This window comes from Equus caballus, chromosome 14 (genome assembly GCF_041296265.1).
Source record: "Equus caballus isolate H_3958 breed thoroughbred chromosome 14, TB-T2T, whole genome shotgun sequence".
Lineage (NCBI taxonomy): Eukaryota > Metazoa > Chordata > Mammalia > Perissodactyla > Equidae > Equus > Equus caballus.
Window position 1 is genome coordinate 11,350,382 of NC_091697.1, and position 24,155 is coordinate 11,374,536.

The 24,155-nt window shown below is 38.9% G+C and overlaps 1 protein-coding gene and 1 pseudogene across 1 annotated transcript; both read left to right on the forward strand.

Annotated features, from left to right (window-relative positions):
* Positions 1–12,352: 12,352 nt before the first annotated feature.
* LOC138917586 (olfactory receptor 2T6-like) lies at positions 12,353–13,312 on the forward strand. Its single transcript, XM_070234696.1, has one exon. It carries the CDS (start codon positions 12,353–12,355, stop codon positions 13,310–13,312), a length of 960 nt encoding a protein of 319 aa, XP_070090797.1.
* An 8,951-nt stretch (positions 13,313–22,263) lies between these two features.
* On the forward strand, positions 22,264–23,188 carry LOC138917587 (olfactory receptor 2T1-like; annotated as a pseudogene).
* Positions 23,189–24,155: the final 967 nt, after the last annotated feature.

Consider the following 24,155-nt stretch of genomic DNA (forward strand, 5'->3'; position numbering starts at 1 on the left):
TTCTTCCAACGGACGCCCCCAGAGGATCCACACACATCTAGGGCAGGAGCGAGAACACAACAGAGGAGCGACGGTGGAAACAGGTGACCAGAACCCTACTTAAACCCCCCGCAATTACTCCTAAATGCAGAGGGAAACTTTGGAGTTGCACACCTGAGCCTGCGGGGAGAGTCTCTCCCCGCCATTGGCGGGGAGACCCGGCCTGGTGCTCGGGGCGCCCGGAGGGTCCCAGAGAGACGCCCGCCCCGGGGGACTAGGGATTGCCGGAGATCTCGGAGAGGACTTGGGCAGGGGAACTTTCAAAGGCGGGTCCGGCGACCCGGTGGGGAAGCGCCGGAGCTCCGCCAGGCAGCAGACAAAACTCTCTGTCTGCCGGTAGCAGAGGGGCCACGCTGAGCACTCAGGGCTCCCGGCAGAGGCCCGGAGAGAAGCCCAGAGGGCGGGGCGACCCCCAGCTGCCGTTGCCCGCCCCGGGGGACTAGGGATTGCCGGAGATCTCGGAGAGGACCGGGGCGGGGGAACTTTCAAAGGCCGGATCGGCGACCCGGAGGGGAAGTGCCGGAGCTCCCCCAGGCAGCAGACAAAACTCTCTGTCTCCCGGTAGCAGAGGGGCCACGCTGAGCACTCAGGGCTCCCGGCAGAGGCCCGGACAGAAGCCCAGAGGGCAGGGCGACCCCCAGCTGCCGTTGCCCGCCCCGTGGGACTAGGGATTGTCGGAGATCTTGGAGAGGACCGGGGCGGGGGAACTTTCAAAGGCGGGTCCGGCGACCCGGTGGAGAAGCGCCGGAGCTCCGCCCGGGCAGCAGACAAAACTCTCTGTCTGCCATTAGCAGAGGGGCCACGCCCAGCATTCAGGGCTCCCGGCAGAGGCTCGGACAGAAGCCCAGAGGGCGGGGCGTCCCCCAGCTGTCGTTGCCCGCCCCGTGGGACTAGGGATTGCCGGAGATCTCGGAGAGGACCGGGGCGGGGGAACTTTCAAAGGCGGGTCGGGCGACCCGGAGGGGAAGCGCCGGAGCTCCGCCAGGCAGCAGACAAAACTCTCTGTCTGCCGGTAGCAGAGGGGCCACGCCCAGCATTCAGGGCTCCCGGCAGAGGCCCGGAGAGAAGCCCAGAGGGCGGGGCGACCCCCAGCTGCCGTTGCCCACCCGGTGAGGCTAGGGATTGCCGGAGATCTCGGAGAGGACTGGGGCTGGAGAGAGTTCCAGAGACCCAGCTTAGTAGCCTAGGGGGAAACCCTACAGGCTCACAGAAGCCTTAGGGAAAGCCTCTGCACAGCATCAGTAGAAGGCACCCAGCCGCCAGCCACAAGGCTGGAAGACCCCAGGGCAAAAGCAGCATAGCTAGGTGTACTAACCACAGACTGTAGAAGATGCCAATAGCTCTCCTGCGACCCATAGAGGACAAGTGAGATTTGGTGGGTGCCGACAGCAACCGAGCGACAAATAAAAGTGATCCCACCCCTGGCCGCTGGAAAAGCCCATAACACCGTTGCAGACCCCAAGGAGAGAGCGCATCTAGGTGGGCAACAACAGTAGGCACCTGCAGCCTGAAGCCCCCCGTGACGGCCCCCACGGCAGAGGAGGGAATCCAAAGGGCCACTGTGGCTACGAAGAGGGGCCCAGGCCCAGTTAGCAACTATGGACAGGGTTCCTGGTTGGTGAAGTATAAACAGCTGCTCCCCCCACCGCAGCAGCTGAAATAAGTGAAAGGAGCAACTAAACTCTATCTCCATGCGGAGGCACAAATCAACATCATCAAGCAATATGAAAAAATACATTAAATCTCCAGAACAGAAAGAAAGTAACAAATACACAGAAATCAATCCCAAAGAAAATGAGATATATAACCTAAATGATGATGACTTCAAAACAGCCATCATTAAAATACTCACTGAGTTAAGAGAGAATTCTGACCGACAACTCAACGAGTTCAGGAGCTATGTCACAAAAGAGTTTGATACGATAAAGAAGAACCAAACAGAAATACTGGAAATGAAGAACACAATAGAGGAGATTAAGAAAAATCTAGATGCTCTGAACAGTAGGGCCGATAATATGGAGGAAAGAATTAGCAATTTGGAAGATGGCAATATAGAATTGTTGCAGGCAGAGGAGGAGAGAGAAGCAAGACTTAAAAGAAATGAAGAAACTCTCCGAGAATTATCAGACACAATTAGGAGATGCAACGTAAGGATTATAGGTATACCAGAGGGAGAAGAGAAGGAGAAAGGGGCAGAAAACCTATTCAAAGAAATAATGGCTGAGAACTTCCCAAATCTGGTGAGGGAGATGGATCTTCAGGTGACAGAAGCCAATAGATCTCCAAACTTTATCAATGCAAGAAGACCAACTCCACGGCATATAGTAGTGAAGCTAGCAAAAGTCAACGACAAGGAGAAAATATTAAGGACAGCCAGGCAAAAGAAACTAACCTACAAAGGAACCCCCATCAGGCTATCAGCAGATTTCTCAGCAGAAACTTTACAGGCTAGAAGAGAGTGGAATGATATATTCAAAAATCTGAAGGACAAAAACCTACAGCCGAGAATTCTCTACCCAGCGAAAATATCCTTCAAATACGATGGAGAAATAAAAACTTTCCCAGATAAACAAAAATTAAGGGAGTTCATTGCCACAAAACCTCCTCTTCAGGAAATCCTCAGGAAAACCCTCATTCCTGAAAAATCCAAAAAAGGAAAGGGGCTACAAAACCAAGAGCAGAGGAGATAAGTAGAAGGACAACAACAGAGAGTAGCAGCTCTACATCAGAACAGATTAAACCATGGGACGAGAAACAAAGGAAACTGAAGAAAACCGGAAAACAAGACACAAAATGGTAGTGGTAGGCCCCCACGTCTCAATAATCACTCTAAATGTAAATGGATTGAACTCCCCAATCAAAAGACACAGAGTGGCAGGATGGATCAAAGAACAAGATCCAACAATATGCTGCCTCCAGGAAACACACCTCAGCCCCAAAGACAAACACAGACTCAGAGTGAAGGGATGGAGAACAATACTCCAAGCTAATAATGAACAAAAGAAAGCAGGTGTCGCTATACTAATATCAGACAAGGTAGATTTCAAAGCAAAAGAGATAAAGAAAGACAAAGAGGGACAGTATATAATGATAAAAGGGACTCTCCACCAAGAAGACATAACACTTATAAATATATACGCACCCAACACAGGAGCACCAAAATTTGTAAAGCAACTCTTAATAGAACTAAAAGAAGACATCAACAACAATACAATAATAGTAGGGGACCTCGACACACCATTAACACCAATGGACAGAACATCCAGACAGAAAATCAACAAGGAAATAATAGAATTAAATGAAAAATTAGACCAGATGGACTTAATAGATATATATAGAACACTTCATCCAAAAACAGCAGGTTACACATTCTTCTCAAGTGCACATGGAACATTCTCAAGGATTGACCATATTTTGGGAACCAAAGCAAACATCAATAAATACAAGAGAGTTGAAATAATATCAAGCATCTTTTCTGATCATAACGCTATTAAACTAGAAATCAACTACAAGAAAAAAGCAGAGAAAGGTGCAAAAATGTGGAGACTAAACAACACGCTTCTCAACAAACAATGGATCATTGAAGAAATTAAAGAAGAAATCAAATATTATCTGGAGACAAATGAAAATGAGAACACGACATACCAAATCATTTGGGATGCAGCAAAAGCAGTCCTAAGAGGGAAATTCATCGCAATACAGGCTCACCTCACTAAACAAGAAAAAGCTCACGTAAGCAACCTCAAACGACACCTAACAGAACTAGAAAAAGAAGAACAAACAAGGCCCAGAGTCAGTAGAAGGAGGGAAATAATAAAAATAAGAGCAGAAATAAACGATATTGTAACAAAAAAGACAATAGAAAGGATCAATGAAACAAAGAGTTGGTTCTTCGAAAGAATTAACAAAATTGACAAACCCCTAGCCAGACTCACCAAGAAAAGAAGAGAGAAATCGCAAATTAATAAAATCAGGAATGACAGAGGAGAAATCACAACAGATACCAATGAAATACAAGAGATCATAAGAGAATACTATGAAAAACTATATGCCAACAAATTGAACAACCTGGAAGAAATGGACAAATTCCTAGACTCCTACAATCTCCCCAAACTGAATCAGGAAGAAATGGAGAATCTGAATAGACCAATCACAAGTAAGGAAATAGAAACGGTAATCAAAAACCTCCCCAAAAACAAGAGTCCAGGACCAGACGGCTTCTCCGGAGAATTCTACCAAACATTCAAAGAAGACTTAATACCTATTCTCCTCAAACTGTTCCAGAAAATTGAGAAAGATGGAGAACTCCCTAACACATTCTATGAAGCCAACATCACTCTGATCCCCAAACCTGACAAGGACAACACAAAGAAGGAGAACTACAGGCCGATATCACTGATGAACATAGATGCAAAAATCCTCAACAAAATTTTGGCAAACCGATTACAGCAATACATCAAAAAGATTATACACCATGATCAAGTGGGATTTATACCAGGGACACAGGGATGGTTCAACATCCGCAAGTCAATCAACGTGATACACTACATTAACAAAATGAAAAACAAAAACCACATGATCATCTCAATAGATGCAGAGAAAGCATTCGACAAGATCCAACACCCATTTATGATAAAAACCCTCAGTAAAATGGGTATAGAAGGAAAGTACCTCAACATAATAAAGGCCATATATGATAGACCCACAGCCAACATCATACTCAATGGACAAAAGCTGAAAGCCATCCCTCTGAGGACAGGAACAAGACAAGGGTGCCCACTTTCACCACTCCTATTCAACATAGTTCTGGAGGTGCTGGCCAGAGCAATTCGGCAGGAAAAAGAAATAAAAGGAATCCAAATAGGTAACGAAGAAGTAAAACTCTCGCTGTTTGCAGACGACATGATCTTATACATAGAAAACCCCAAAGAATCCACAGAAAAACTATTAGAAATAATCAACAACTACAGCAAAGTAGCAGGGTATAAAATTAACGTGCATAAATCAGTAGCATTTCTATACACTAACAATAAACTAACAGAAAAAGAACTCAAGAACTCTATCCCATTCACAATCGCAACGAAAAGAATAAAATACCTTGGGATAAACTTAACCAAGGAAGTGAAGGATCTATACAATGAAAACTACAAGACTTTCTTGAAAGAAATAGGCGATGACATAAAGAGATGGAAAGACATCCCTTGCACATGGATTGGAAGAATAAACATAGTTAAAATGTCCATACTACCTAAAGCAATATACAGATTCAATGCTATCCCAATCAGAATCCCAAGAACATTTTTCACAGAAATTGAACAAACAATCCTAAAATTCATATGGGGCAACAAAAGACCGCGAATTGCTAAAGCAATCCTGAGCAAGAAAAACAAAGCCGGCGGAATCACAATCCCCGATTTCAAAACATACTACAAAGCTACAGTGATCAAAACAGCATGGTACTGGTACAAAAACAGGTCCACAGATCAATGGAACAGAATTGAAAGCCCAGAGATAAAACCACACATCTATGGACAGCTAATCTTCGACAAAGGAGCAGAGGGCCTACAATGGAGAAAAGAAAGTCTCTTCAACAAATGGTGCTGGAAAACTGGACAGCCACATGCAAAAGATTGAAAATTGACCATTCTTTTTCACCACACACCAAAATAAACTCAAAATGGATCAAAGACCTAAAGATTAGGCCTGAGACAATAAGTCTTTTGGAAGAGAATATAGGCAGTACACTCTTTGACATCAGTTTCAAAAGAATCTTTTCGGACACTGCAACTCCTCAGTTGAGGGAAACAATAGAAAGAATAAACAAATGGGACTTCATCAGACTAAAGAGCTTCTTCAAGGCAAGGGAAAACAGGATTGAAACAAAAAAACAGCTCACTAATTGGGAAAAAATATTTACAAGCCACTTATCCGACAAAGGGTTAATCTCCATAATATACAAAGAACTCACACTGCTTAACAACAAAAAAACAAACAACCCGATCAAAAAATGGGCAGAGGACATGAACAGACATTTCTCAAAAGAAGATATGAATATGGCCAATAGACACATGAAAAGATGTTCATCATCGCTAATCATCAGCGAAATGCAAATCAAAACTACACTAAGATATCACCTTACCCCCGTTAGATTGGCAAAAACATCCAAAACCAAGAACGACAAATGTTGGAGAGGTTGTGGAGAAAGAGGAACCCTCATACACTGTTGGTGGGAATGCAAACTGGTACAGCCACTATGGAAAACAGTATGGAGATTTCTCAAAAAGTTAAAAATAGAAATACCCTATGACCCAGCCATCCCATTACTGGGTATCTATCCTAAGAACCTGATATCAGATATCTCAAGAGTCCGTTGCACCCCTATGTTCATTGCAGCATTATTTACAATAGCCAAGACGTGGAACCAGCCTACATGCCCAGAAACTAATGATTGGATAAAGAAGATGTGGTATATATACACAATGGAATACTACTCAGCCATAAAAAAAGACGAAATTGGCCCATTCACAACAATGTGGATGGACCTCGAGGGTATTATGTTAAGCGAAATAAGTCAGTCAGAGAAAGACGAACTCTATATGACTCCACTCATAGGTGGAAATTAGTATATTGAGAAGGAGATCTGATTGGTGGTTACCAGGGAAAAGGGGGGGTGGGGGGAGGGTACGGAGGGGGAAGTGGTGTACCCACAACATGACTAACAAAAATGTACAACTGAAATCTCACAAGGTTGTAATCTATCATAACATTAATAAAAAAAAAAAAAAATCAGAAAAATTAAAATTATATTTTGATATGGTTTCAGTAAAATCTATTTCTCTTCTAAAATATTAACAATTGCTACAAAAATTAAAAGGCAAAATATAAATCATAATTAGTGAATATAAACTATTTTAATCAAAGGTACTTAAATAAAGCTTAAGCTTTTTAATTTAATTTCTTGAAAATTTAGCTAGTAAATATTTTTATAAAAATAAAGCAATTTGCAATTCAAAAAAAAAAAAAAAAAAGAATGTTAGCTTTCAGCTGCGACTCTTTAACAAAAAGTCAGGTTAGCACAAGAAAATCAGTTTATTAACGCATGCAGTGCACGCAGCATACAAAATGCAGGAGAAACCTCAACAAAAAAGTAACTCAAAGCAGTGGCTTAGAACTGTGGCTTATATAACATCTTCACCAAAAACAAAAACAAAAACATTCATTTACAAAGAAATGTTAGGACAAAAGGATGCAGTTTTAATCTTCCATGAGTGGCAAACTGTGGGAAGGTAAATACATGGGAGGGGAGTGCTGTAGTCACGTTACTTTCCGGGTAGAGAGTGCTGTCTCTGGACTGATTAGAGTCTGTCTCCAGTAAAAGGAGAAGTTGGATCCTCCTTTAGGCAGAAAAGGGAAACTTTCCTGAGTCTGCTGCTTCTTGACTGCCTTCAGCTCAAAATAACTTTTATGGCAAAGATGCATATTTTGGGCTGCCATATTGTTTTCCTTCATCTCCATATAGACATCGTGAAGTCCAACCTTCCATTTCCTTGAACTTTCATGTAAAACATGTACTTGCATGCTACGATTTTTGTGGGTGTTTTTGGGGGGGGGGTTGTTCATTTCTAAACACTCTCCTCTGTCCAGTTATTCAGCCTCTGTATTTTACGCTGGTCCCATGGAGAGTTCAATGTGCACTGCTAATTTTTAACATTTTTCTCCTCTGGACAATTAGCACATGCTCATTCTTTCAGATCAAATTTAGAATCACTTTGCCAAGTTTCTCCAGAAAAATCTCTATTGGGACTTTAATCAGAATTGCATTTTATTAGTTTTACATTTTTCTTCAAGTTTAGTACATTATGAGTTACCTCATTATTTTTTTGCTATTATTTAGAAATATTTTGTTGATATGAACAAATATGCTAACGTGTAATGAGGACATTTTACACTATTAACACCAAAGGGGTCTCTCTCTGAGAGAAGTATATGCAAGCTGAGACCTGGGGCCACAGAAAGCAGATGAAGAGGGGAGAATTGTGCTCCAGGCAGCGGGAGCTCCTGCGTTAGGCTATTTTCTGGAAGCCAAGTGCCAAGAATTGAGAACACTGGAGAGCAGATGGCCGAATAGCCAAGCCATTGAGGGCCACACAAATCACACACAGGACTTTTGTCTTTAGTTCTCAGCCAGTGCAGAGCCTTGGAGAGTGCTAAGAAGGAGAGGGAGTGGGTTTACATGAATAGGTCTGCAGATATGTCATCCTTAACTACTGCTAGGTTTAACAACTAATATGAATTTAGGCAATTATAATCTATATTTATAAATGAGATTGGTTTATACTAATGAGAGGTGTTTTGGGAGCTATACAGGTTTATAAAATAAATGAGGATTAATCTACACACTACAAGAATTTTGAAATTATTTGTTCTTAGAAGATATTCACAGAATGCTGTCTGAACTAGGAATTTTGAAGAGACACAGCTGTATTAGAATCTTTAGATTTCTCCAGATTTGGGGAGTCTTAAGTATTTTTTTCTTAGTAATTTGACTATATGTAGGTACATATATACATACATATGTATACATTGTATTTATTTATAGTTATACATGCATATTGTATATATAGATACATATATAATATATATTTTGAAATAATCCTTTTCATGGAAATTTCCAGCTATAGTAATATAATGTTAAATTAATATTATACTGTAAATATTTTGCTACTCTTCTCATATCTGTAGTTAATGGTTGTTTTTATTCTTAATGAAGTTTTGTGTCTTCTTTTCTCCCACGTGTCATACTCATAGCCAGAAGTTGGTCTATTTTGTTTCAATATCAAAGAATCACTTCTTTATATATCCAGTCTACTTATTATTTCAGAACCCACGAATATCTGTTTATATCTTTTACATTCTATTCCTCTTATTCAAATTTATTCTGTTGAATTTTTCTAACTTAATGGATTAAATATTTATTTACACCGGATAATTTTTAATAAAAATTATATTTTTGAGTGCTATAAAACTTTGTCATAGTATCTCTTTGGATATGTACCCTAAGTTTCCATATTTGGTATATTTGATTGAAGTACAATTTTGAGCTTACTTTTGGCCTGTGTTGTGTTTTAGGCATATGCTTAAGTATTTCAAATTCTATGAGATAGATGTAAAACTGTTATTGTCATTTTAGAGTTCTAATACATTATATTAAAAAAGAAGATTAGTCTTTGGAAGATAACTGAATGTGTTAGGAACAGAAACCACTTCCATCTAAAATTTGACTGATAGAATTATTTCCTTGCTTTATTTATACTATTGTCTTAAATTAGATTTAAATTAGATTTAAGGCAATATTACAGAATGTTTGACTTAAATTGTGTTCTGTATATACTGAATTCACTCACTTGTTTTTGAATCTTTTAAGTCTATCTTTTCTGTTATGTACCTTTTCTGATTTGCTTTCTTAAATGGTGAACCTACACTTTAAAAGGGATAATGTTGTTACTAAATTAATGTTGTTACTAAATTAACATAGTTATTTTCTATCTAAACTCATTATATGCTCTTTTCTTTTTTACCTCCTGCACTGTTATATTAAGTTCTTTTTCTTCCATATTTTCAGTGTTGTAGAAAACATATGTACACGAGAAAATTCTTGCTCTGCAGCCCTTACTTTTAACTCAAACATTATATGTCTTCTGTTTAGACACTTCTTCACTTTTATTTGGATTTTATCCATATCAAAAAGATGTTTGTGACCAGTCTAAGTTTTATTCTGTTGTAGGTTGGACTTTTTTTCTTTTTTTTGTTCTGTCTGCATACTTCTAGCTGTTTTTCTCCTCTTTACTCCCTCATTCTCTTTCCTTCCTTCCTTCTTTCTTCTCTCTTTTTCCTTCCTCCCTTTTTTTTCATATTGCTTTTACCTCAAAAATTTTCTAGGGCATACCTAAGTGTATGTATCAATTTGTTAAATGAAACTTCCATGTATTAAGACATTTTGTTCTTTTCATAAAAGTTTTCTTCTCTTCAATTTGTTATTAATAATTGTCTTATATTGGAATCACTATCTTAAAAGCCACCAATTATTTATAGCTTGCTTTTGTATTATTATCACATATCTATCACTTTCCTCCTTATCATATAACCTCTGTCCTTCTACATTCCTAGAGGGCTACTCAAGTTTTATTCTCCACACTTGTGATACAATTTCACATCAGCACTGTTTTTTCCTGCCTCTCCTGTGGCTTTCCATCCTGGTACAACGTTTTTAATTGTCATGAGTAAGCCCCTCTTTCCCTTCCGTGCAGCGGTGCACTGACCTAGCAGTGTGTTCGTCCTCTCCTGAAGAGTCCACGGTGTCATGGGCTTTCCTTGGCTTTGCTGTGGGTGCCTTCTGATTCCGCAGATCATCATTAGGGACTCATTAGACCAGGTCCTACCCCTTTCCAGAAGAGGATGAAAAAGGGCAAATAAACCACAACCCCCTTTCCTCACTACCCAATCCATTCAGCCTTTCCAAAAATGGCAAGCAACACCATTGAGTTATGTTCTGACTTTCGTTGAAAGATCAGAATAAACTTAGAATGAAAGAGATTAGATTTCTAATTAGCTTGCATTTTCCCTTAATCTGCATATTTTCCACCTTCCTAAATCAGATCTCCAATTCACTGTGGTGACACCCTTAATTATATGTAAGACAACTGCCATCATAGAGACCCACCCCCACTCAAAAATGCTGCTCCTAAACTGGAAAAATGGCTGCCACTTCCATGCACTTATGGCCACATCTCCTGCTTCTTTCAGTGTATGCAATGTGCAATAGTTGATATTATGTCTAATAATTCAAAATATATATTTGGCCTTTGAAGAATAGTGAAACTATTGAAGAATTTTTGAAAAATATTCTCTTGTTTTCACGTCTGTTCCAGATGCAAATGCATCACCCACAGTGTGGACACCCCTACGTGGCCTAAGATCTTGCAGGACTTCCTGTTACCCTCTAACCTGCATGTCCTTCAGATACTTTATTCAGGCACCATGTCTCAGGTTATGATGAAGCAAAAAAGTACGCTACTGAGAGTGAAAGGAGGAGGAAGACATGCTAAGCCAGATGGGATCCTGGACAGAAGATGCAACCTGGACTTCCCCAGACTAACCTGGATGGAAGCTCCTTCTTGTAAAGCCTTCAAAACATATAACAATGCAGAACCAAGGGAAAAGGACCATTGGCTGAAATGAACAAAATGGAAACTAAAAAATCAGAATGAACACATGTTTAAATGTTAAACAAACTGTTACAAGTTTTCAACCACACTTAAATTCTACTGATAATATTTAGAAAATAATTTTGACATTGTTACCTTGGTCTTCATGCCTTAAAATCTGATCTCTGACACCTCACTATACCCCTTATTCACAATGCTCTGCCTGAACCATCCTGAACATAACAAGCTCATTTCTGCTTTAGGAATATTAAATTTGCTATTCATTCTGGAGGAACACCCTTCTCCCAAATCTTCACATGGCTGCTCTTTGTCATCCTTCGTTATTCATGTTAATCTTTTCCTCATAGCATTTACTAGTATTATCCTGAACCATCATCACCCTTTACTTATTTGTTTTCTTTCTCCCACAACTGGAACTGTAAGTCACAAGAGATTTCTGTTCTTTTGTTTACAACAGTATCCCTAGAGCTCAGAACACTGTACAGATAGCATCCTATAAATAAAAGTTGCTGTATGAATTACTATGACTGAGAAATCAACAAATGAGTGAAGGAACAAATAAGGATGATCAATGATCAGATAAATGATGCTGTGACCCAATTCACTACAGTTCATTATAGTTTTCAACTGTATCTACAACTTAATTATTATTCCTAGAAAAGGCTGAATAGTTTCAAAGTTGTCACAAAACTTCCTAATTCAACAAAACATCTTGCTGAAATGTTTCGTTATTTGAAATGATTGGATCAATTGTTTTTCAGTTTTATGCACATTTTTTAAAAATGGAGTTAACTCTAAGTGAACAATCCTCTTTCTTGGACCCAGATGTTCTGCAGTAATAATTAAGCTCTCTTAAACCAAGCATCCGTTTCCAAATGTCCATTCATCCTCATGTCATGGAGAACTAACTTTGGAATTGCTCTTCAACAGTAAAGAAAGAAGAAGCTGCAAATCTACCACCAGACATAAAAATGCTTGATATTAGTCATATAAATAATGTCAAGACATTTTTAAATAATTCGCTCTATCTACTGCAATTTTCATTAACTCCACACTTCTCTTCTTATGCCTTCAGTTATAACAACACCATGGATGGAGATAATAAGACCTTTCTCAGTGACTTCACCCTCACAGGACTCTTTACTCACAGTAAAGCCTCAGGCTTCCTTTTCAGCATCATTTGTGCCATCTTCTTTATGACCATGATAGCTAATGGGGTCATGATCTTTCTGATCCACATAGACCCTCACCTCCACACTCCTATGTACTTCCTGCTCAGCCACCTCTCCTTCATTGACATGATGTACATTTCCACCATTGTGCCCAAGATGCTGGTTGATTATCTCATGGGCAAGAGGACCATCTCCTTTATCTCCTGTACAGCCCAGTACTTTCTCTACATGGGCTTTGTGGGGGCTGAATTCTTCCTGCTGGGACTCATGGCCTATGACCGCTATGTGGCCATCTGCAACCCCCTCCGCTATCCTGTCCTCATGAATCACCGCACCTGTTGGATGATCTTGGCCAGCTCTTGGTTCGGCGGCGCTTTGGACAGCTTCCTCCTCACCCCTATCACCATGAGTCTCCCATTCTGTGCTTCCCACAAGATTGACCACTTCTTCTGTGAAGCGCCCACCATGCTCAGGCTGGCCTGTGGTGACAAGGCCACCTATGAAATGGTAATGTACATTTGCTGTGTCATAATGCTGCTAATCCCTTTCTCCGTGGTGATTTCTTCGTATGCCCAGATTCTCATCACAGTGAACCAGATGAAGTCAGAAGAAGGCAAGAAGAAGGCCTTTGCCACATGCTCATCACACATAATGGTGGTGACCTTGTTTTACGGGGCTGCCCTTTACACGTATATGCTTCCCCAATCCTACCACACTCCAACCAAAGACAAGGTCTTCTCTGCCTTTTACACGATCCTCACCCCCTTGTTAAACCCTCTCATCTACAGCCTGAGAAACACAGATGTAACAGGGGCCTTGAAGAGGGTTTTGGCGAGATGGCGAGGGCTCCATTGTGTGACAAGGGAAGAATTCTGACAGTTTAAATCCTCCATCTCTACTCAGAAGAATATGGGTGCTGTTATATATATACATATATTAACATGGGTAATATGGGTAATACTTGCAGCACCTGCCAATGCCAGCTATCTGAAAAGGTGTATCAGCAGCATTTTCATCAAAAATGTGAAACCACTGTAACATTCACACAAGGATAATGCTGTAAACACCACTGCTGTTTAGTCCTTCTTTGTGTGCACCCATTCCAATTCTTCTCTCATGCCGCTTCTCTGATAGTAATTCGTGTATAAAAATGCCCCAAAATGTCTGGTTAATATTATATGCTCTGCCCACCTTCAGTGGCCTCATATGACCTGGTCATTTTGATTATGTCATTTAAATGATCCATTGATGGAGTTTATGGAAGGATTACATGTGTTGGCATTTGAAAGAATTTGAAAGAGACTAAAGTGTCATAAAACTTCAAAGGGAGTATTTACACAGACTTACACCAGGATTTAGAAAATCTGGAGACCCTTTCTTTAAGTAGTAACTGAAAACATTGCTCCTTTATCTAAATTTGGAACTGGAAAAAATGAATCACGTGTTTATTTTAAGAAATGCAAATACTAATCCTCCACAGCGCAAGGACTCTACGATGATGTTACATTTGTTATGTGGTAACTAATCTTTACATCAGAAGATACAATGAGAAGTAGGTGAGAAAAAAGTGAACTATTAACTCATAAATTCAGAAATCACTTTTCAGCTTCTCTTCCAATTCATTAAGATTATTAGATTTCTGGAATCCTTCTCTAGATGTTAGCAGTGGTATGGATATTTCTATTAATCTTTTTCTTCCAAAGAAATAGTGGACAGAACGTTTTTTCCATCTCTGGAGCACTGAGTTTTGAAGAGGATAACATTACAAAATGGAAAGGAAATAACTAGCTTTTCATTTGAGAGTGGGAACTGGAAAATTCTTTGGAAATGATTTAGTATTTCTTTTTAGGAAGCTGATCAGTGGAGAATGTAAGTGTGTAACCTAAATCATAGACCTAGTTGGAAAAACCTATATCATATTCCAAGCCCCTTAGACCACCTCTGTGTGGTGTTATGTGAGGCTTTGTGCTCTCACCAGTTTAACAAAATCCTAGCTGAGTTCAGTGATGTTTTACTGCTGACTGACACTGGCAATGGTGGGTAAGGTAAACACAGCCATGCCTTCTATTCCCTGAAAAATCTGCTGGGTGGTAGACAAAAATCTTTAACCAAATGAAACAATTCACCTTGGAACACTGTGAGTTGAACTCACTAGTAGCTCAGGAAAGTTGACCTGGGTCAGCTCCTACCTAGTTATCGGTTGCAAACCAGGTTCAGCTGTTTTGAGGTTCTCTTTGTCAGACAGGCTTGAAATGGACCACATACAGGGTGATAGCAGAGGGCATTTCCAACTCAGAAGATCATGAGGCACAAGAAACATAATAAATAAAAGAGAAGAGAAGGAGAGGGCTGAGCCTGAGAACTTGACATCCATTTCAACTCCACTTTTAGAGAACTTCTGTCCATCTTGTAAGACGACTGAGGCCCAATTTCTTCGTCTGTGAAATTTGAGTTAATACATGTTTTTCTTATAAAATTTTAAATGTCAAATATGATAAAAGTAATGAATACTGGTCATTATTTTTTATTTTAGCTATTCCTATTAAATGTAATTGTTTTTCATTCTCATAACATTTATGCCATTTTTTAATTCAATTCCCTTTTTCTTTCTGTGCCTCACACACAGAAACATGCTGTCTCATTAATTATACTTAAGTATAGAGAATTGATAGTAGGTAAAATGTATTCCAACTACAGAATTTGAAAATAAATTTTATTAGGAAAACTAGAAAAAGAATAAATAATACATTCTTTAAAAATGTAATTAAAACAAAAATAAGTACTTCACACTTATTAGAATAGCTACAATTCAAGATACTAACAGTAACAAATTCTGGTGAAATACAAGAACTGTTATTCTTTGCTGAGGGAATACAAAAAGTACAACCACTCTGGAAAACAATTTGACAGTTTCATACAAAACTAAACATAGTCTTAACATATGATCTGGCAATTGTGGTTCTTGGGATTTTCCCTAGAAGACTTGGAAACTTAGGTTTACACAAAGACCTGCATGAGAATGTTTATAGCCTAATCACCAAAAACTTAGAATTAATCAACATCTTTCTGTAAGGAAATGGATAAATAAACCGTGATATATTCACACAATGGGATATTATACAGTAATGAAAATAACTGAACTATCAAGCCTTTAAAACAAATGGAGAATTCTTCAAAGTATAGTACCAAATGAAAGAAGACTATAAAAGATACGTAATATATGATTCCAGCTATATGACATTGGGAAAAGGCAAATCTGTGGAGACAATAAAAAGATCAATGGTTCCCTGGGGTTGGGAGGAGAAAGAGGTGAATGGGCAGAACACAGAGGATTTTTATGGCAGTGGAACTATTCTGTATGATGCTGCACTGGAAATTACATGACATTATGCATGTGTCAAAATTATGAAACAGTGAATCACTGCAAATTATGGACTGTAGTTAAGAATAATGTATGAAAATGCATTCGTCAATTGTAACAAATGCACCATATAAATTTACAATGTTAACTAAGAGAAAGAGGAGTACATGATCACTCTGTATTGTCTGCTAAATTTTCTTTAAATCAAAAGCTGTTCTAAAATATAAACTTATTTATTAATAAAAAGAAAGATTTTTCCAAAAGCGATGTAATCCTACGATACTATATTTCACTCAAGAAATCACTAGAAGCTGTCACCACAGAATTGTGGAGTTTGTAGAAGGAGGGTAGGGGCAGGGCATTAAATGATAAAAGGGTGTTAATCACATTGGCCTTGTTTTTGAGATTTGGCTGAGTGTATGTTGGGGATGGGGAAGCAGTGAGGCTAGTATCTTTTTGGATGGGGAAGCTAATTAGATGATCTTAGACCAAATGTTAATTAGCTTCACATATTGAGCTTAAGCTAGCATTTCCCTGGCACTCCACATTCCAAGTCATCAGTCGTTTATCTTCCTGCATATATAATAAGGTACTGGTAATGTACAATCTGTGTGTGGAGGAGAAATAAATGGTCTAAATTTCCCTGTGCTGTGCATTCTCCCCAACACTAGGAGTAAATAATCTTTCAAAAGAAAGCTGCTACTGCAGGGAAAGCCCTCACCAGCGTGAGTGGAGTGGTTTTCTTCTCAGAGGATATTCTATCATTCATTACAAGTCTCATACACTAAAAGGGTTAAGTGGGTCATACAATCATTACTGTGCAGTGATAGGAGAAAATTTTGAGGGCCTTTGACAGAATGCGAGCTCAAGTCCTCCACTTGTGAGTCATTCGGTCATGTTGGCAAGAAAATCAGATTGAGTATCAGTGCCAGAGCCCATTGAAAACATCTTAGGACCCTGCACTTCCTCTGGTAGAAATGAGCAAGCAAAATGAGGAAACTGTGTTCACAGAGGAAGTAGTAATGACAAGAAGCATGATCAGTTTGCCTCTTAGTTCTGCCAGTCGCACTGTCATGTAGCTAACTCTGCTGCCTTAGCCTCAGTTTCTCTGTAGGTGAAATGGGAAATACACCCACTGATGTAATTGCTGATTCCTTCAGGAAAAAATAAACTCGCCAACAATTTGAGTAGTGTACTGACACTCTCACCAACTTAAGGAAAAATATGATGGAAGTTTTAAGTATTGGTCTCTATTCTGATATTTAGAATGTCATGAACACTTGCTATGCTAAAAGAATGAAAGATGTAGTTACATATAGCAGTCAGAGGGATTTTTGGCAAGAATTGGTGTTCCTAAGATTCAGTGGTTCCATCTAAGAAGCACAGGCCCATCCTTAGGAAGGAGTGCAGGTGTACTGAGGACTATGGTGGAGCAGGGCACTGCTGGCATTCCAGGACCTACCCCAGGGCCTGACAAGCAGCAGACACTCTGCAAATGGTGTTCAGAGGAGATGTTGGGAATCCTTCAGACGAGGGAATTCAAGGGAGTGAGTGATCCTAAAGGGTATCTTATCAATGGCTGCCCAGTGAAATTATTGCATGTGCCAATTTCAGTGGCACTGTATGAGCTGCTACATCTCTCTGGGACTCTGTTTACAGTGTGACTGCTATACGTAACTACACTTTTTTTTTTTTAGCATAGCATGTGTTCATGAAATTCTAAATATCAGAATAGAGACCAACACTTAAAAACTTCTGGATTGCTGTGTGGAGAACTTTCTGAAGCTGGTTCCTTGGGGTGAGTCCCACGGCATATGCCAGGCACAAATGTCATGTATTCGTGATTACTGTTCTTGTTCAAAGTGATCATTGCAAAGATAAGGAAACGAGTCCCAGAGAGATGTGGCAGCTTATACAGTTTGCCATCAAGTGAAATGTTGTCACAGACTTCATCTACTTCACACATTTATTTACTGACCCATTGCTTGCTGATAAGCACTCTCGAAAAATAATGGAAAAAATAAACTTGCAATGTGGTCTCTGAGAGTCAGACACACACACACTCAGATAGAAACACACACACACCTACACACAGAAGTTGTAAAGAATGGTTGCCAAGTAATTAAATCTAGTAAATATTATTTATAGTAAATCTTAGATGATACTAGCTAGAGAAACATAATTCCTTAGCATGATGAATGATGAACGGTATCTGCTTCAAACTAAGGAAAAATCCAGGCATAACAAAGAGGTGATATTTGTATTATTATTAAGTCAAAAGCAAGACAATAAAACCCATTTCCACTATGTTGATTGCCATAGTTTTGCAAATTCTAAACAATATAATGAAAATGAAAAACAAATCTCTATGTTTTAGAATAAAGGAGATTAAATGTTCATTTTGTGCACTTGATGACTGTGCAAAGTAAAGACTATGTGATCTTTTGCAAAGTTTTTTACTAATTAGGGGCTACACATTAGGAAAATTAATAAAATAAATTAATATTTAAAAACCAACAGCCTGGGGCCAGCCCCGTGGCACAGCAGTTAAGTTCGAACGTTCTGTTTCTCAGCAGCCCAGGGTTCGCCGGTTCGGATCCCAGGTGCGGACATGGCACCCCTTGGTGTGCCATGCTGTGGTAGGCATCACACGTATAAAGTAGAGGCAGATGGGCACGGATGTTAGCTCAGGGCCAGGATTCCTCAGCAAAAAGAGGAGGACTGGCAGTAGTTAGCTCTGGGCTAATTTTCCTCAAAAAAAAAAAAGCCCTCCAATTTGCCACAAAGATTCACAAACACCAGAAAATTTCAAAATCGATAGCAAATAAAATAGGAATAAACTTAATGAGAAATATAGGGAAGTACATTTAACATGAAATCTGCATAAATATACAGAAGGAACACACACATAAATGAATAGTCACACACCACACACAAATCATAACTCTTAACAAAGGAAGTTAACTGAAAACCTAACTATATCAAAGGGTCTAGTTTACTCCTAGATGAGAAGAGTGATTTTGTACAGATGTCAGTAATCTTCAAATAAATGATAAGGCTAGTGCTCTTTCAATAAGAACTATGAAAGGTTTTGCCATTGTTTATGAAGCATGACCTTGCAGTTATAAAGATGTTTTTCTTTCCTAAATAAATGGGCAAATCTTTATAAAATTGTTTGGAAAACAAGAAAGATAAAAGACCGTTTTATTATACATACATAAATAACACCTTAAAATAATCCAAATGGTGAGGCACAGTTTTGGGAATGAGAAGAATCAGTAGAGAATACTAGCAGACTCCTGATAAATGTAAAAATTTAATATATGAAAAAAGTATTATCAAAACTCATAGATAAAGGGATAATTTGTTAACAATTGCTGTTAGGATGCTGCATCATTACTCAGAGAGAATACAGTAAGTCACTGCTTCATAATTACACTCCAAAATTCCAAACTTTAAAAAGTTAAATGAAAAGAAAACACACAGAAATAAAAATTAATATAAGTAAAAATATTTTTTATGTTTTAAGCTATTAGAGAATTTTCTAAAAACAGAATCAGTGGAAAAAACTACAGAAATAATATTGATGTTTTACATTCCATAGCTTTAAAAAAAACTCTTGTATATAAAAAAAGCTATGAATAAAAAAAAGTACAGAAGAACTATAAGAAATGCAAACACTACTTGAGACATACATGGCTGACTTATTCATACTTTAATATTGATGCTCAACATCATTAGCTATCAGGGAAATGCAAATCAAAACTACAATGAGGTATCATCTCACTCTGGTCAGAATGGCTATAATTAACAAGACAGGAAACAACAAATGTTGGAGAGGGTGTGGAGAGAAGGGAACCCTTGTTCTCTGCTGGTGGCAGTGCAAACTGGTGCAGCCACTATGGAAAGCAGTATGGAGTATCCTCAGAAAATTAAGGATAGATCTACGATGTGATCCAGCTATTCCACTGCTGGGTATTTATCCAAAGAACTTGAAAACACAAAGGCATAAAGATACTTGCACCCCTATGTTCATTGTAGCATTACACACAATAGCCAAGACTTGGAAGCAACCTAGGTGCCCATCAAGGGACGAATGGATAAAGAAGATGTGGTATATATACACGATGGACTACTACTCAGCCATAAGAAATGATGAAATCCAGCCATTTGTAACAACATGGATGGAGCTTGAGGGTATTATGCTGAGCGAAACAAGTCAGAGGGAGAAAATCAAATACCACATAATCTCACTCATAAGTAGAAGATAAAAACAACAAAAAAAAACACATAGCATTGGAGATTGGACTGGTGGTTACCCTTGGGGAAGGGGGGAAGGGGGAGGGCAAAAGGGGTGATTAGGGTCACATGTGAGGGGATGCACTATAATTAGTGTTCGGGTGGTGAACATGATGTAATGTATACAGAATTTGAAATATGATGTACATCCAAAAAAACAAAAATTTAAAAAATAAATAAATAAAATAAAATAAAGTTTGCATAAATTAAAAAGTAATACTCCTTTGGGTAGAAAGGACATTATTTTTTTCTTCCAATTCATGAGCACAGATTATTTTTGTGTTTATTTGTGTCTTCTTCAGTTTCTCCCAGTAATGTCATGGTTTTCAGTCTAAAGTTCTTTCATCTCTTTGGTTAAACTTATTCCTAGGTATTCTGTTCTTTTTGATACAATTGGAAATGCGATTATTTTCCTAACTTCAAATAATGGCACATGAAATGAGCAGACAATTTAGAACTTGACCTGGTGGAGATAGTTGAAATACCATTAATATTTAGGCTATTCCAATAATTGGAGAGCATTTTTACTTCAGATACATGTTTCAATGGGCTTCATTAATGGAAACTAGAAAAGTAAGAGAAAAATGAGGCAGATTGTAAATGATGATGAAACGGTACATGTGTCAGGGAAATTTATGAAACCTCGCATCAAAGATTCTGAAATTGGCAAAAAAAGAAGCTAAACATGAGAAACAGCGTTTGCTCACTTAAAAATAGTCATTATTAGAATAATTTGTCATGTGCTCTTAAATGTCTCATTTTCACTAGTCACATTAATGATTACATATAGTTAAAATTTTAACAGATTCACATTGTTGGAACATTTTATTTGATAACTACAGTAAAAGTCTAGCTGTTTCTCTGGGTTGTAAGCAAGGAAACAGAGAGAGTTGAGACTACCTGGTCCAAACACCCCCACCACTAACAGACTGTCTGACCACAGGAATATTACTCTCAATACTGCCATTGGCTAAATGGGGGTTTTATAGTTCATCGCTGCTTAGCTTTATTGTGAAGATCATGAGTCAATAGATATGAAGAACGAGGCACAGGTAAACTCTTCACAATGTCATTATTCTTAACGGTAATTTTTTGCAGTTCAATTGACTTAAGTGCACATATTTTTAGAATATTGAGAGAATTGACTGGTTTCATCAGTTGAAGTCCCAAACATGCTGATAAAATATATCTCACCTTGTCATATTTAATCCTAAAGCACATAAAAATCATCCTTAACATTCAAAATATTTGCTGCAGGTTTTTTTTTCCTTTATCATCACCTGAAATTATATAAAACACAGTCACTCAGTTTTTCCTTAAATTATAAATCACTATGAAAAAATTCCAGTTTCCAAAAATAATACATGGGTTATAATTCAGTATGTATGTTCATGTGCTATTTCCTCTGAATCCTAATTGTTAATGCTAATTGCTAAAGTTAATGCTAATCATAATTCTAATGCTAATTACTCATCATTCTAAAATTAAAATTTATTTCCTAAAAGTTCAAAATAATTCTAAAACAGTGAATTCCTTTTGTAGTGGATGACTTGTTCATGTCTGAGTTTGCAAGAGTAGTTTCCATTGCCCACTTTGCGTCTTCCCATACACTTTTGTTGCAACATGGATGAAGTGACACCAAAAGAATACTCATAATGTAGACAGGGACTCATGGCCCAAATGATGGATCAGCTGTATTTGTGGCTAAATGGTAGGCATAGACTACCCACAACCAGAACTGTGATATTTTGAAGATGGGGGTGATGCCACCTATAATAAAGATTTATTTAATAAAGATACTAATTGAAACATATCTCAGGTAGTATGTTCACACACACACCAGACTAGGGTATGTTTACCTGCAACATAGCATGATACGCACGCCTAGGTGTTGTTATGTGTATCATGTAGCACAATAACATCTGCTGGCATCATCTTGTCTAAGGTATTTAAGAAATTATGGATGTTAAATGATCAATTTTACTTAAAAACATTCTAGAATAGATTAGTTGCTAGGCATCAGTGCCAAAGTAACTGTTAAATGTTTTCTTCCAACTTTTAGAAGTTCACTTTCTAAAAATCAACCCATATATTGTTATGTTAATTGTGAATATGTAATCATTTTATTTGGAAAATTTTAGGTCACAGCAGAGCCATCAGGGGTTCAATGCAAGGGTATATTACGACCTCTCCATATTTCACCTTCATGGGGCTGTTCAACAGAAGGGATATCTCTGTCTTTTTTGCCATAATCTCTATCATCTTTTTCACCATGCTGATGAACAATAGCGTCCTGATCTTCCTGAGCTGTACTGACTCATGCCTCCACACCCCCATGTACTTCCTGCTTAGCAACCTCTCCTTGATTGACATGATGTACATCTCAAGAAGCTACCCAAGAAGCTGGTTGATTACCTGCTGGGTCAAAAGACAATGTCCTTTGTGGGATGCACAGCTCAGCATTTCCCCTACCTCTCCCTTGTGGGAGCTGAGTTCTTCCCGCTGGGCCTCATGGCCTATGATCACTATGTGGTCATCTTCCATCCTTTCTGCTATCCTGTCCTCATCAGCCAATGGGTCTGTTGGATGATCCCAGCAGTTTTCTGATTTGGGGGGTCTTTGGATGGCTTTCACGTAACCCACATCACCATGAGCTTCCCCTTCTGCAATTCTCAGGAGCTTAACCATTTCTTCTGTGAGGCATCTGCAGTCCTGAAGTTGGTGTGTGAAGACACAGCTCTGATGAGACAGTGATGTATGTGTGCTGTGTTTTGATGCTGCTGATTCCTTTCTCTGTGGTGATCGCCTCCTATGCCCAAATTCTGACCACAGTTCACCATATGAGCTCAATGAAAGAAAGGAAGAAAGCATTTACCACCTGCTCATCTCAAATGATATCAGTGACCTTGTTCTATGGGGCCACCATGTATGCTGCCACATTCTTACCACAGGCCAGGCCAGGCCAGGACAAAGTCTTCTCTGTGTTCTACACCATCCTCATGCCCATACTGAACATCTTCGTCTATAGTCTGAGGAACAAGGTTGTGACAGGTGCTCTCAAGAGGGCACTGGGCAGATTCAATGGTACATGAAGAGGGTCAGGGGATGTATTTTGACAGTTGGCTTCTTCTCACATAGCTGGTGAATGGAAGCGTCTGTGAGCAGTGTGGCCATGTTCTCAATGAAGGATTAAACAGGAGGGTAGCGTTCAACTGTGCAGATAAAACAAAAAGTCAATATAAAAGATGTATCCTCTTGGTTTCTTTTATCTCTTCTTTCCTTTCTTATGTCTTCCCTTTCTCCTCCCCTATTCACAAATATTCAAAATAAATGTCCAATTGTTTTCAGAAACACAAATTAAAATTTCTTGCTTGGCAATTTTATCTTTTAGAGGTAAAATAAATTGCATGCAATTTTTTTTTTGAGGAAGATTAGCCCTGAGCTAACTGCTGCCAATCCTCCTATTTTTGCTGAGGAAGACAGGCCCTGAGCTAACATCCGTGCCCATCTTCCTCTACTTTATGTGTGGGACGCCTACCACAGCATGGTGTGCCAAGTCGTGCCATGTCTGCACCTGGGATCCAAAGCGGCAAACCCCGGGCCACTGAAGCAGAGCATGCAAACTTAACTGCTGCACCACCAGGCCGGCCCCTACATGCAATTTTAAATGACATGGATCTTGTTGAGGAGTGCAGGAGGGAAGATGTTACTTTTTGTGTATGTGATCCCATGCTGTAATCTGGCTTACCACAAAGGATAAGAGAAAGATCATCTTTTCTATGTGTTAGAATAATACTCTGACACAGTCTTTCAGGAAGATGGTTGGGTAGCTACCTATGTGTTCTAATTTGTCTGGTGGTAGGCAGAGTCACTGAACATGATTTCCTCAAAAAGCCATTGTACTTACTAGAATCATCAGGTGTTTTTTTTAAAAAAAATTATGAAGAAATGCAGTATTTAACTTTTGTTTCTTTGTAACACATTTGTGAAAAATCTACAGGTAAGATAAAATTGATGGATGCGAGTGAAGGATGTTGCCCTAGACAAGACAATGTGAGA